The sequence below is a fragment of the Phaseolus vulgaris genome, chromosome 11, assembly GCF_000499845.2.
Source record: "Phaseolus vulgaris cultivar G19833 chromosome 11, P. vulgaris v2.0, whole genome shotgun sequence".
NCBI lineage: Eukaryota > Viridiplantae > Streptophyta > Magnoliopsida > Fabales > Fabaceae > Phaseolus > Phaseolus vulgaris.
Genome location: NC_023749.2, coordinates 52,070,568 through 52,085,953, shown reverse-complemented (window position 1 = coordinate 52,085,953; position 15,386 = coordinate 52,070,568). Strand labels below are relative to the sequence as shown.

Here is a 15,386-nt window from a genome sequence, read left to right as displayed (position 1 = left end):
TTTTTTTTTAGGATCAAAATTACATGATTGATTACTATTTCCTATCTTATGCCTTCTTGTTATTACTGTTATTTTTATTTTCTATTTCTATAATGCATAACTTCATTATCAAAAGAAAAACTTTGGTAGTAGTATAAATGTTCCTTCGTCTTTTTTAAAAGATATAATATGTTTTCATTCCAAGCTTCTCTATTTATAAGCTAATATTTAAAACAACACTCAAATAGAAACAACAAACCAAGTTGATGAGAAGCAATGCACTTGGTGAGAATGAACTTTTTATGCTCTTGGATTTGATGGGTACACAGTCAGCAGAATCTTTTACACAACATTATTCTGTTCTGCAAAGTTATTACATTGTATATATAAAAAACATGAACCAACAAACACATTTTCAATTATTAAATCTAAATGGAAGAATCTACTTTGTAGTAGTTTTCACTGTTTGGTCTAATCATGGTCTGCCCTGCTATCATTATTTGTAGTCTTGTCATTTTCTCTGTTCTAAAATTTTATGAGACTAATCGTAAATATGTTAAAAAAGTGGTGATTTATAAATAACATAAAAATTAAATATAATTTATGTTATTTCACTAAAATTAAAAAATGGTAAAAATGGAAAATCAACAAATTATAAGTGGTGCTAAATCACGACTTCTTTCCTCTAGTTACCCATTTTTATAATTTGTTTTTTTTTTTGAAATGTATCCATTTATGTACAAAGAAACAAAATTGTACCAATTTTTTTTTCGTGATTGCTTCTTAAATAATTGCCGCCGAAAATAATTCTTATTGAAGCACAAAGACAGAAAGATAGGTATTAAATAGTTTTTTACATACATTTATGGAGGAGCAAGCAACAAATCTGACAGAGAAATCAATGAATGAAGAGGAGAAGAAATTTTGTTTTTGAAAAGACTGAAAAAGCAGAGGAATCTTTGTACGAGGAGAAGCAGAGGAATCAGTGAACAAGAATAGGCCAAGTGTATACAACAAGAGTTTCTTTATGGTGTGTTGGGATAATGCATTAGATGTGTGGACTAATGTTTATAAATTGTTATGCAAGAACAGAATAACACCACAAAACTCAGAATAAGAAATCTGGAAAATCAAAGAATGGGTTATGTTAGGGTTGCTCCTTTGGCTCTCTTCTTGCTTGCCACTTCCAGTATGTACCATTCCATTCTTCCCATTCTTTATCATTTATGTTTATATATTTGAGAACTACACAAAATTATTATACATATTTGGTTTGTTCTGACTTTGAAATAACTCTTAGAATTTTATAACAGTGTTTTAACCGTTGTTACACATATAGAGTCACAGAGTACTACTAAATGCTCATAATGGACCTTCAATACCCATTCAATCTCCATTAAACTTTAAACTTTGCATTGAATTTTGTAACATGTTATTCAACATTGTATGCCAACACCTTTGGTAGGTTTTCCCATAGTAAAAGAGGAATAATAATAATAATAAGTTAAAAAAACATTATACAATACAAAAATAAATACAGTAAAAAGGTAATTCATGCAAAATCTCTTAAAACAGTTCTATTGTTTTTAAATTTAAATATTGAAACAGACTTTAATAACTATTAACTATTAAAGTTATTAAAAGAACCTACATCTATAAATTATAGTGAACACCGTAACTAAAAAGAATTTAGATGACGTGGAATGGCTTGTAGGTCTGTAGATTACTTTTTATGGGACAGGTTAGTAAAATGAGTTTGCACTTTTTGTGTGGGATTGACCAAACACGAGCGGGTCTATGTGGGACGGGTTAGTCCATATTGGCATCTCTAAAAATAAATCTTTTGAAATTTAATGAATGTTAAAAAAACCTTTGAAATTTAACTAAGGTTTAAAAAACTTTGTTATTTTGTTGATGTTTTAAATAAACCTTTTGAATTTAGCGAAGGTTAAGAAGACCTCTGCTATTTTACTGAGGTTTTAAAATAAACATTTGGAATTTAATGTAAGTTAAAAAAACCTTTGTTCTTTTGCTGAGATTTTAAAATAACCTTTGGAACTTAACGAAGATTAAAAAATCCTCCGTCAATTAAATAAATTTCTCAGAATTATCTCCTTCGTGTATCGTAACTAAGAAAATATATATAGTTGGTCACAATCATCTTCTAGTATTTGATTTAGTTAAATAAAATATTTGTCTCTTGATATGAGGTCAGTTAAACACAAATGAGTTCTCAAGTAAAGTAACTTCATGATAAAAATATCGATATAGTCAAAATGTTGCGAAATCTGATATGATGTAATTCCACTTGAAAAATAAAAGAGAAGATAAGTTAATCATATTCTAATATTTCTTGATAAGCTAATTTTTGAGGACGAAATTTTATGTTGTGGGGTGCTTACCTCACCCCTACCTCCTCTTTTTCTTTTCTTACGGTGCTTTCTCTTTCTCTAAAGTCCATCTCTCTCTCTCTCTCTCTCTCTCTCTCTCTCTCTCTCTCTTATCTATTCAATTTCTCTCCCATAACTCATCTATTTCAAAATCTGATCACGCCATGTTGTAACTGGGGAGTCAGGGTACATTTTTATCCGATTAGATTTTCAAACAGAGTAAGTTATTTTTACCCTAAACATCCCTTATTCTATGTTTTTCTCTATGATTTGTTCATCAATCTTGATGAGAACAGTTGAGAAAAATGTTCCTCTCAACTTATTTTACCATATACTAAAGTTTTGTAATATTTGAATAACTTGTTATAGGTTCCTAAATTTTGGAGTGGTTCCCTATTTGAGGTAGAATTTCCATCAGTCGAATTTCTGGTAAGGGAAACTAACTTTAATTTTTAATAGTACCTAGGCTAGAAGATCTAGATATGCAGGGGACGTGGTCCCAATATTCAATTTATCTTGCAGGGATGTTGTTTGCTTATATATTGTATTGTTTGTTTATATACGGTTTAAACTTAAAAATATTAGATTTTGATGTAAGTGTTATTTTTTTATGTTAAATAAGATTTTAAATATTGTGGATTGCGTTTTGAATTATATTGTATGATGAAAATTGTATGGAATTGAATTCATACATTTGGGATAATGTATGGACTGATGTTTGTTTGTGTATTAAGTATTGATGCCTATGTGGTAATAGAGATCTCCAAGCTTCATTGATGATGTAAGTGAGATAGACTAGACATCAGGTGGTGAGAAGCTGATGGGGGGAGTTCATGCACACTGTGACATATGAGATACACGACTTGTGTTGTATTGAGCTTGCCTTGATCCTTTCTGTTGAATTTGCTAGTAATCTTTGGATCATGTGTTAGTCTCTGGTAGAATTTACTTAATACGTGTCTTTCGGATGACGTAAGTTGTTATTCTGTTTGTTGAATATCTGGGATGTGTAGATACGTGTGAGATCTATGTGATTTTTATGTTGGAATTTGAAGAAGATTGAATAATTAAGAAATCGATCCATGTAATTTGGTTTTCTCTTTTAGTTTAGTTGTGTATATTATAAAACTTTATTTTTAGTTTACCCTTATTTTTCTTGTTGTGTTTGAAATATGATGATTGTAGTTTGTACACGAGCAGATGATGATACAGGTGCATGAGAGTCTGAAAGGCTTTAGAGTTTGTTTTGAACTATGAATTGTAAATATTTGTATTTCTATTAGCTCTAATCATGTATTAAGAATTTAAAAAAAAAAAAAACTCTTAAGCCTTTATAGAAATCTATAAAACTTGTATTATAATAGTTATAGGTGTTTTTGGGATATTACATAGAGAATTGAAAATAAAAGGTCAATCAATAAATACTAAAATGAGAAAAAACAAAAACAAATGTTACACAATTCTATAAGGAGAAACAAGTAAGATTTACAAAAGACACAATTGATATTAGCTTCCTTCTAAAAGTCTTGTATCCATATCTTTAATAAACTTATATGATGATTAATAAAATTATGAAATTTAATAGTTCATTATATTTAAAAATACAATTTAAATTATTCATGAAAACTACATTAACATATTAAATACTCATATCATTACATAAGCATTAAAACTAATAATAATCTTAATGTTAGTGATACTGTAATATATTTAATAAATATATTAATTCAGTTTTAATACAAAGACTACACTAATAATCCACTACAAGAAAATCATGAAATAGAAATCAATTTGTAGAAACCAAAATAATTAGTTGCAATAGTAACTAAATTAGAGACCATTTTAGAAACTAAAAAGAAATTTGGTTTCTAAATTTAGTTTCTATTATTGTTAAATAGTTTCTAAATTGATATCTAATTAGCAATCAAGGATTTAGAAACTAAATAATTGGTAGTTAAAACCTTAGTTGCTAATTAGATACCAATTTAGAAACTATTTAACAATAATAAAAAATAATAGAAACTAATTTAGAAATCATTTTTTTTTAAAGTTTCTAAAATGGTTTCTATTATAGTTTCTATTGTAACTAATTATTTTGGTATCTAAAAATTGGTTTCTATTACATAATTTTCTTTTAGTGATCCACTCGTTACGAAACCAAGTGTGTAGTTTATTCTTCTGCTTATTCTTCTACTGCTATTTAATTATGAGTTATATTTTGCAATCATAAATCATATATGATATAGGCATACCTCATTTTCTTATAATTAAATACCTGAAATTAACTAGTAAAAATGATAATTAATTTTTTTTATGAACTAAGAATGAAATAAAATTAAAAACAACACTTGAGAGGCTTGCACTTAATACATATAGCAATTATAATAATTATTAGACCAAGAAATATAAAATATTATTAAAGTAGAATAATATATAATTCATTAATCTTTCAAATTCACAGATCTCATACTAATCAAACACATGATAAAACAACACTCTTGTACTATCCAGTTGGCCTATTCTGATTCAATGATTCCTCTGCTTCTCTCCAGTCTTTTTCAGTTTTTCTTTTTTCATGCCACGGATAAATTTCAAAATAAAATAAAATATAGAGATATGAAAAGAAATCGTGATTAAGCACCACTTCTATAATTTTTTTTTTCATTTTTCAATTTATTTTTGTTTTTTCATATTTTTTAAATAACATAAATTACATTTAATATTTTATGTTATTTATTTTTAAAATTGTGTATTTAATTATTTGTATAATTGAATATAATTTATTATTATAATTTCAATAAATATTTAGTTACTCTAAGTAATTAATTAACTTTTTAAATCATCAAAATAGAAGAAATATAAAAAATAATTCTAAGTAATTAAACTTTATTAACTTTTTGTCCGATTCAATTACTTTAGAAAATATATTAGTTAGGAAAGATGTTCCGACCTCAACGACATTACTAGGATTAATCCTACCACATAAGGTATTGTCAACTTTGGAGTTTTCAGCTCCATCACGGTTTTGTCTTTAAAAGATATCTCTTTCCTTATTCTGCTTTTATCTCTAAGCTTGATGAACAGGTTTAGGCCGACCAATAAACTTTCATTATTGAGGTTTAAGTCGAGTGTTTGTCATCGTAGAGAGGGTTCTCTCTTACTTAAGCGAGATTGAATCTGAGAGCACTTAAAATTTCATCCCAAGTCTCGTCTAGACAAAATTTCTTCTCGTTTGGACGAAAACGAACTTGGAGCATCCCATTGTTCATTATATTCTCACTTGAGTGAGAATTATCTCATAAGAGAGAGAGATATAGAAAAAAAATCTGTATAATTCTTTCAAACAGTTTCACACCCAAACAAATCATCCTATAAGCTCTGGAAGTGCTCAATAAAAAATTTATTGCATATATTTTGAGACGAATCTGGAGCTCAAATCTTAGCTAAAACTCAATAGACACAGTGTCGAATGTCTGGTAAAACAACATATGAAAGTACCTCTGTGAATTTTTTGTGATTTGTTTATGGATGTGCTTCCTTACCTGGGTGCAAACAACATATGAAAGTACTTGTGTGAATATTTTCAGCGCGATATGAACCCAAAATAAAAATTATAGAAAGTAGGGTGAAATTTCACAACTTTTGGTAGATGATACCCTTGGTTTGCACAAAATTTCTGAAAAAATTCTCCCAAAATAGTTTTTTCCTGAAATTCCACCTAAGAATCTCTACTGAATTTGGGACAACACACGACAAATTTCAAGTGAAACGGATGAGTATTCACCAACGATAAAAATCAAACAGTTTCACACACAAACGAACCTTCCTTTCAGACCTGCCAGTGATGAATAAAAAATTTATTGCCAAACTTGTGGGACGAATCTGGAGCTCAAGACTCAGCCAAAACTCAATAGACATAGTGCCAAACGTCTGGTAAAAATTTCAGACCAAAACACCCAAGGAATAAGGCGTAGTAAGTCCTAGACCAAGAGTGATCAAAACTGGTTTTTCGAAAACAAAACGTCCTGGCTTCTCTTCCCCGTATCTTGTTTTTGTGATTTGTTTAAGGACGTGCCACCTTACCTGAGTGCAAACAACATAAGAAAGTACTTGTGGGAATTTTTTCAGCGGGATACGGACCCAGAAAAAAATTTGCAGAAAGTATGGAGAAATTTCACGAATTTTGGTAGAGGATAGGCTTGATTTACACAAAATTTTTGAAAAATTCTGCCTAAATAGTTTTTTCCTGAAATTGTAAGACAGAATCTCCACTGAATTTGGGACAAAACGCGACAAATTTCAGCTCAAACGGATGAGTATTCACCCACGAAAAAATTCAAACAGTTTCACACACAAACGAACCTTCCTTTCAGCCCTGGCAATGATCAATAAAAAATTTATTACCAATCTTGTGGCAAGAATCTGGGGCTCAAATCTCAGCCAAAACTCAATAGACACAGTGTCTAATGTCTGTTAGAAATATCGGACCAAAAAACCCAGGGAGTAAGGCGTAGTAAGTCCCAGACCGAGAGTGAACAAAACTGGTTTTTCGAAAACAAAACGTCCTGGCTTTTCCTCCATGTATCTTCTTTTTGTTATTTGTTTATGGACGTGCCTCCTTACGTGGGTGTAAACAACATATGAAAGTATTTGTGTGAATTTTTTTAGCGCGATACGAACCCAGAATAAAAATTGCAGAAAGTAGGGCGAAATTTCACAAGTTTTGATAGAGGATAGCCTTGGTTTGCACAAAATTTCTGAAAAATTCTCCCGAAATAGTTTTTTTTTCCTGAAATTCCACGTAAGAATCTCCATTGAATTTGGGACAAAACGCGACAAATTTCAGGTCAAACAGATGAGTATTCACCAACGATAAAATCCAAACAGTTTCACACACAAACAAACCTTCCTATAAGCCCTGGAAGTGCTCAATAAAAAATTTATTGCCAATCTTGTGGGACGAATCTAGAGCTCAAATCTCAGCTAAAACTCAGTATACACAGTGTCGAATGTCTGGTAAAAATATCAGACCAAGAAACCTAAAGAATAAGACGTAGTAAGTCCCAAACTGAGAGTGAACAAAACTGGTTTTCCGAAAACAAAACGTCCTGGCTTTTCTTCCATGCATCTTCTTTTTGTGATTTTTTTATGGACGTGCCTCCTTACCTAGGTGCAAACAACATATGAAAGTACTTGTGTGAATTTTTCCAGCGTGAGACGGACCTAGAAGAAAAATTGCAGAAAGTAGGGCGAAATTTCAAAAATTTTGGTAGAGGATAGATAACCTTGGTTTGCATAGAACCTCTGAAAAATTTTCCGAAATAGTTTTTTCCTGAAATTGCACGTAAGTATATCCACTAAATTTGGAACAAAACACGACAAATTTCAGGTCAAACGGATGAGTATTCACCCACACAAAAAATCAAACAGTTTCACAAACAAATGGACCTTCTTTTCAGCCCTGGTAGTGATCAATAAAAAATTTATTGGCAATCTTGTGGGACGAATCTGGAGCTCAAATCTCAGCCAAAACTCAGTAGACACAGTGTCGAACTTCTGGAAAAAATTTCAAACCAAGACACCCAAGGAGTGAACAAAACTGGTTTTCGAAAACAAAACGTCCTGGCTATTCTTCCCCATATCTTCTTTTTGTGATTTTTTTTTGGACATGTCTCCTTATCTGTATGCAAACAACATATGAAAGTACTTGTGTTAATTTTTGTAGTGCGATACTGACCCATAATTAAAATTGCAGAACAAAGGCCGATATTTCACAAGTTTTGATAGAGGATAGCCTTGGTTTGCACAAAATTTCTGAAAAATTCTCACGAAATATTTTTTCCTACAACTCAGTGTATGAAACTCCACTAAATTTGGGAAAAAACGTGACAAGTTTCGTGTCAAACGAATGAGTATTAACTAACAAAAAAAATCAAACAGTTTCACACACAAATAAACCTTCCTTTCAGCTCTGCAAGTGAGCAATAAAAATTTTATTTCCAACCTTGTGGGACGAATCTGGGTATCAAATATGATCCAAAACTCAATAGACACAGTCTCGAACGTCTTGTAAAAATTTCAGACCAAAACACCCAAGGAGTAAAGCGTAGAAAGTCCCAGACCGAGAGTGAACAAAACTGGTTTTTCAAAAACAAAACGTCCTGGCTTTTCTTCACCGTATCTTCTTTTTATGATTTGTTTATGGAAGTGCCTCTTTACCTTGGTGCAAACAACATATGAAAGTACTTGTGTGAATTTTTTCAGCGCGATACGAACCCAAAATAAAAATTGTAGAAAGTAGGGTGAAATTTCACATGTTTTGGTAGAGGACAGAAACCCTTGGTTTGCACAAAACCTTTGAAAAATTCTCCCGAAATAATTTTTTCCGGAAATTACACGTAAGAATCTCCACTGAATTTGAGACAAAAACGCGACAAACTTCAGGTCAAACGGATGAGTATTGACCCACGAAAATATTCAAACAGTTTCACAAACAAACAAACCTTCCTGTAAGGCCTGGAAGTGCTCAATAAAAAATTTATTGCCAATCTTGTGGGACGAATTTTGAGCTCAAATCTCAGCCAAAACTCAATAGACACAATGTCGAATTTATGATAAAGTTATCAGACTAAAAACCCAAAGAATAAGGCGTAGTAAGTCCGAGACCGAGAGTGAACAAAACTGGTTTTCCGAAAACAAAACGTCCTGGCTTTTCTTCCATGTATCTTCTTTTTATGATTTGTTTATGGATGTGCCTCCTTACCTGGGTGCAAACAACATATGAAAGTATGTGTGTCAATTTTTCAGCGCGATACGGACCCAGAATAAAAACTGCTGAAAGTAGGGCGAAATTTCACAAGTTTTGGTAGAAGATAGATAGCCATGGTTTGCACAAAATTTCCGAAAAATTCTCCCAAAACAGTTTTTTCCTGAATCTCCACGTAAGAATCTCCACTGAATTTTGGACAAAACGCGACAAATTTCAGGTCAAACGGATGAGTACTTGCCCACGAAAAATATCAAACAGTTTCACACACAAACGAACTTTCTTTTCGACCCTGACAATGATCAATAAAAAATTTATTGCCAATCTTGTGGGACGAATCTCGGCCTCAAATCTCAGCCAAAACTCAATAGACACAGTGACGAACGTCTGGTAAAAATTTCAGACCAAAACCCCCGAGGAGTAAGTTGTAGTAAGTCCCAGACTGAGAGTGAACAAAACTGGTTTTCCGAAAACAAAACTTCCTGATTTTCTTCCCCGTATCTTCTTTGTGTGATTCTTTTATGGACGTGCCTCCTTACCTGGGTGCAAACAACATATGGAAGTACTTGTGTGAACTTTTTTAGCGCAATACGGACGAAGACTAAAAATTACAGAAAATAGGGCTAAATTTCACATGTTTTGGTAGAGTTATAACCTTGGTTTGCACAAAATTTCCGAAAAATTCTCCCGAAATTGTTTTTTCCTGATATTCCACGTAAGATTCTGCGCTGAATTTGGGACAAAACGCAACAAATTTCAGGGCAAACGGATGAGTACTCGACGACGAAAAAAATCAAACAGTTTCACACACAAACGAACCTTCCTTTCGATCCTGGCAGTGATCAATAAAAAATTTATTGCCAATCTTGTGGAACGAATTTGGGCCTCAAATCTCAACCAAAACTCAATACACACAGTGATGAACGTCAGGAAAAAATTTCATACCAAAACCCCCGAGGAGTAAGTGGTAGTAAGTCCCAGACCGAGAGTGAACAAAACTGGTTTTCTGAAAACAAAACGTCCCTGATTTTATTCCCCGTATCTCCTTTTTGCGATTATTTTATGGACGTGCCTCCTCACCTGAATGCAAACAACATATGGAAGTACTTGTGTGAACTTTTTCAGCGCAATACGGATCCAGAATAAAAATTGCAGAAAGTAGGGCGAAATTGCACAAGTTTTGGTAGGTTTGCATAAAATTTCAGTAAAATTCTCCAGAAATAGTTTTTTCCTCAAATTCCACGTAAGAATCTCCACTGAATTTGGGGCAAAACGCGACAACTTTCAGGGCAAACAGATGAGTACTCGCCCACGAAAAAAATTAAACAGTTTCACACACAAACAAACCTTCCTTTTGGTCCTAGCAGTGATCAATAAAAATTTATTGTCAATCTTGTGGGACAAATCTGGGCCTCAAATTCCAGCCAAAACTCAATAGACACAGTGACGAACATCTGGTAAAAATTTCAGACCAAAACACCCGAGGAGTAAGGCGTAGTAAGTCCCAGACCGAGAGTGAACAAAACTGGTTTTCCGAAAACAAAACGTCCTGGATTATCTTCCCCGTATCTCCTTTTTGTGATTCTTTTATGGACGCGCCTCCTTACCTGGGTGCAAACAACATATGGAAGAACTTGTGTCAACTTTTTAAGCGCAATACGGAGACAAAATAAAAATTGCAGAAAGTAGGGCGAAATTTCTAGAGTTTTGGTAGTTGCCTTGGTTTGCACAAAACTTCTGAAAAATTCTCCCGAAATAGTTTTTTCCTGAAATTCCACATAAGAATCTCCACTAAATTTAGGATAAAACGCGACAAATTTCAGGTCAAACGGATGAGTACTCGCCCACGAAAAATATCAAACAGTTTCACACACAAACGAACTTTCTTTTCGACCCTGACAATGATCAATAAAAAAATTTATTGCCAATCTTGTGGGAGGAATCTCGGCCTCAAATCTCAGCCAAAACTCAATGGACACAGTGACGAACGTCTGGTAAAAATTTCAGACCAAAACCCCCGAGGAGTAAGTTGTAGTAAGTCCCAGACTGAGAGTGAACAAAACTGGTTTTCCGAAAACAAAACTTCCTGATTTTCTTCCCCGTATCTTCTTTGTGTGATTCTTTTATGGACGTGCCTCCTTACCTGGGTGCAAACAACATATGGAAGTACTTGTGTGAACTTTTTTAGCGCAATACGGACGAAGACTAAAAATTACAGAAAATAGGGCTAAATTTCACATGTTTTGGTAGAGTTATAACCTTGGTTTGCACAAAATTTCCGAAAAATTCTCCCGAAATTGTTTTTTCCTGATATTCCACGTAAGATTCTCCGCTGAATTTGGGACAAAACGCAACAAATTTCAGGGCAAACGGATGAGTACTCGACGACGAAAAAAATCAAACAGTTTCACACACAAACGAACCTTCCTTTCGATCCTGGCAGTGATCAATAAAAAATTTATTGCCAATCTTGTGGGACGAATTTGGGCCTCAAATCTCAACCAAAACTCAATACACACAGTGATGAACGTCAGGAAAAAATTTCATACCAAAACCCCCGAGGAGTAAGTGGTAGTAAGTCCCAGACCGAGAGTGAACAAAACTGGTTTTCTGAAAACAAAACGTCCCTGATTTTCTTCCTCGTATCTCCTCTTTGCGATTATTTTATGGACGTGCCTCCTCACCTGAATGCAAACAACATATGGAAGTACTTGTGTGAACTTTTTCAGCGCAATACGGATCCAGAATAAAAATTGCAGAAAGTAGGGCGAAATTGCACAAGTTTTGGTAGGTTTGCATAAAATTTCAGTAAAATTCTCCAGAAATAGTTTTTTCCTCAAATTCCACGTAAGAATCTCCACTGAATTTGGGGCAAAACGCGACAACTTTCAGGGCAAACAGATGAGTACTCGCCCACGAAAAAAATTAAACAGTTTCACACACAAACGAACCTTCCTTTCGGCACTGGAAGTGATCAATAAAAAATTTATTGCCAATCTTGTGGAACGAATCTGGGGCTCAAATCTGAGCCAAAACTTAATAGACACAGTGACGAACTTCTGGTAAAAATTTCAGACCAAAACACCCGAGGAGTAAGGCGTAGTAAGTCCCAGACCGAGAGTGAACAAAACTGGTTTTCCGAAAACAAAACGTCCTGGATTATCTTCCCCGTATCTCCTTTTTGTGATTCTTTTATGGACGCGCCTCCTTACCTGGGTGCAAACAACATATGGAAGAACTTGTGTCAACTTTTTAAGCGCAATACGGAGACAGAATAAAAATTGCAGAAAGTAGGGCGAAATTTCTAGAGTTTTGGTAGTTGCCTTGGTTTGCTCAAAACTTCTGAAAAATTCTCCCGAAATAGTTTTTTCCTGAAATTCCACATAAGAATCTCCACTAAATTTAGGATAAAACGCGACAAATTTCAGGTCAAACGGATGAGTACTCGCCCACGAAAAATATCAAACAGTTTCACACACAAACGAACTTTCTTTTCGACCCTGACAATGATCAATAAAAAATTTATTGCCAATCTTGTGGGACGAATCTCGGCCTCAAATCTCAGCCAAAACTCAATGGACACAGTGACGAACGTCTGGTAAAAATTTCAGACCAAAACCCCCGAGGAGTAAGTTGTAGTAAGTCCCAGACTGAGAGTGAACAAAACTGGTTTTCCGAAAACAAAACTTCCTGATTTTCTTCCCCGTATCTTCTTTGTGTGATTCTTTTATGGACGTGCCTCCTTACCTGGGTGCAAACAACATATGGAAGTACTTGTGTGAACTTTTTTAGCGCAATACGGACGAAGACTAAAAATTACAGAAAATAGGGCTAAATTTCACATGTTTTGGTAGAGTTATAACCTTGGTTTGCACAAAATTTCCGAAAAATTCTCCCGAAATTGTTTTTTCCTGATATTCCACGTAAGATTCTCCGCTGAATTTGGGACAAAACGCAACAAATTTCAGGGCAAACGGATGAGTACTCGACGACGAAAAAAATCAAACAGTTTCACACACAAACGAACCTTCCTTTCGATCCTGGCAGTGATCAATAAAAAATTTATTGCCAATCTTGTGGGACGAATTTGGGCCTCAAATCTCAACCAAAACTCAATACACACAGTGATGAACGTCAGGAAAAAATTTCATACCAAAACCCCCGAGGAGTAAGTGGTAGTAAGTCCCAGACCGAGAGTGAACAAAACTGGTTTTCTGAAAACAAAACGTCCCTGATTTTCTTCCTCGTATCTCCTCTTTGCGATTATTTTATGGACGTGCCTCCTCACCTGAATGCAAACAACATATGGAAGTACTTGTGTGAACTTTTTCAGCGCAATACGGATCCAGAATAAAAATTGCAGAAAGTAGGGCGAAATTGCACAAGTTTTGGTAGGTTTGCATAAAATTTCAGTAAAATTCTCCAGAAATAGTTTTTTCCTCAAATTCCACGTAAGAATCTCCACTGAATTTGGGGCAAAACGCGACAACTTTCAGGGCAAACAGATGAGTAATCGCCCACGAAAATAATCAAACAGTTTCACAAACAAACCAACCTTCCTTTCGGCACTGGAAGTGATCAATAAAAAATTTATTGCCAATCTTGTGGAACGAATCTGGGGCTCAAATCTGAGCCAAAACTTAATAGACACAGTGACGAACTTCTGGTAAAAATTTCAGACCAAAACACCCGAGGAGTAAGGCGTAGTAAGTCCCAGACCGAGAGTGAACAAAACTGGTTTTCCGAAAACAAAACGTCCTGGATTATCTTCCCCGTATCTCCTTTTTGTGATTCTTTTATGGACGCGCCTCCTTACCTGGGTGCAAACAACATATGGAAGAACTTGTGTCAACTTTTTAAGCGCAATACGGAGACAAATAAAAATTGCAGAAAGTAGGGCGAAATTTCTAGAGTTTTGGTAGTTGCCTTGGTTTGCTCAAAACTTCTGAAAAATTCTCCCGAAATAGTTTTTTCCTGAAATTCCACATAAGAATCTCCACTAAATTTAGGATAAAACGCGACAAATTTCAGGTCAAACGGATGAGTACTCGCCCACGAAAAATATCAAACAGTTTCACACACAAACGAACTTTCTTTTCGACCCTGACAATGATCAATCAAAAATTTATTGCCAATCCAGTGGGAGGAATCTCGGCCTCAAATCTCAGCCAAAACTCAATGGACACAGTGACGAACGTCTGGTAAAAATTTCAGACCAAAACCCCCGAGGAGTAAGTTGTAGTAAGTCCCAGACTGAGAGTGAACAAAACTGGTTTTCCGAAAACAAAACTTCCTGATTTTCTTCCCCGTATCTTCTTTGTGTGATTCTTTTATGGACGTGCCTCCTTACCTGGGTGCAAACAACATATGGAAGTACTTGTGTGAACTTTTTTAGCGCAATACGGACGAAGACTAAAAATTACAGAAAATAGGGCTAAATTTCACATGTTTTGGTAGAGTTATAACCTTGGTTTGCACAAAATTTCCGAAAAATTCTCCCGAAATTGTTTTTTCCTGATATTCCACGTAAGATTCTCCGCTGAATTTGGGACAAAACGCAACAAATTTCAGGGCAAACGGATGAGTACTCGACGACGAAAAAAATCAAACAGTTTCACACACAAACGAACCTTCCTTTCGATCCTGGCAGTGATCAATAAAAAATTTATTGCCAATCTTGTGGGACGAATTTGGGCCTCAAATCTCAACCAAAACTCAATACACACAGTGATGAACGTCAGGAAAAAATTTCATACCAAAACCCCCGAGGAGTAAGTGGTAGTAAGTCCCAGACCGAGAGTGAACAAAACTGGTTTTCTGAAAACAAAACGTCCCTGATTTTCTTCCTCGTATCTCCTCTTTGCGATTATTTTATGGACGTGCCTCCTCACCTGAATGCAAACAACATATGGAAGTACTTGTGTGAACTTTTTCAGCGCAATACGGATCCAGAATAAAAATTGCAGAAAGTAGGGCGAAATTGCACAAGTTTTGGTAGGTTTGCATAAAATTTCAGTAAAATTCTCCAGAAATAGTTTTTTCCTCAAATTCCACGTAAGAATCTCCACTGAATTTGGGGCAAAACGCGACAACTTTCAGGGCAAACAGATGAGTAATCGCCCACGAAAATAATCAAACAGTTTCACAAACAAACCAACCTTCCTTTCGGCACTGGAAGTGATCAATAAAAAATTTATTGCCAATCTTGTGGAACGAATCTGGGGCTCAAATCTGAGCCAAAACTTAATAGA

The 15,386-nt window shown here is 34.4% G+C and overlaps 1 protein-coding gene across 1 annotated transcript in view; it reads left to right on the top strand.

The window, feature by feature from the left end:
• Positions 1-1,085: 1,085 nt before the first annotated feature.
• Positions 1,086-15,386, top strand: part of LOC137824173 (albumin-1-like) — a 42,619-nt gene continuing 28,318 nt past the window's right edge. The window contains exon 1 of the mRNA XM_068629667.1: positions 1,086-1,168. Coding sequence (XP_068485768.1) covers positions 1,117-1,168 — 52 coding nt within the window. The 5' untranslated portion in view covers positions 1,086-1,116. The remainder of the gene's footprint in view (positions 1,169-15,386) is intronic.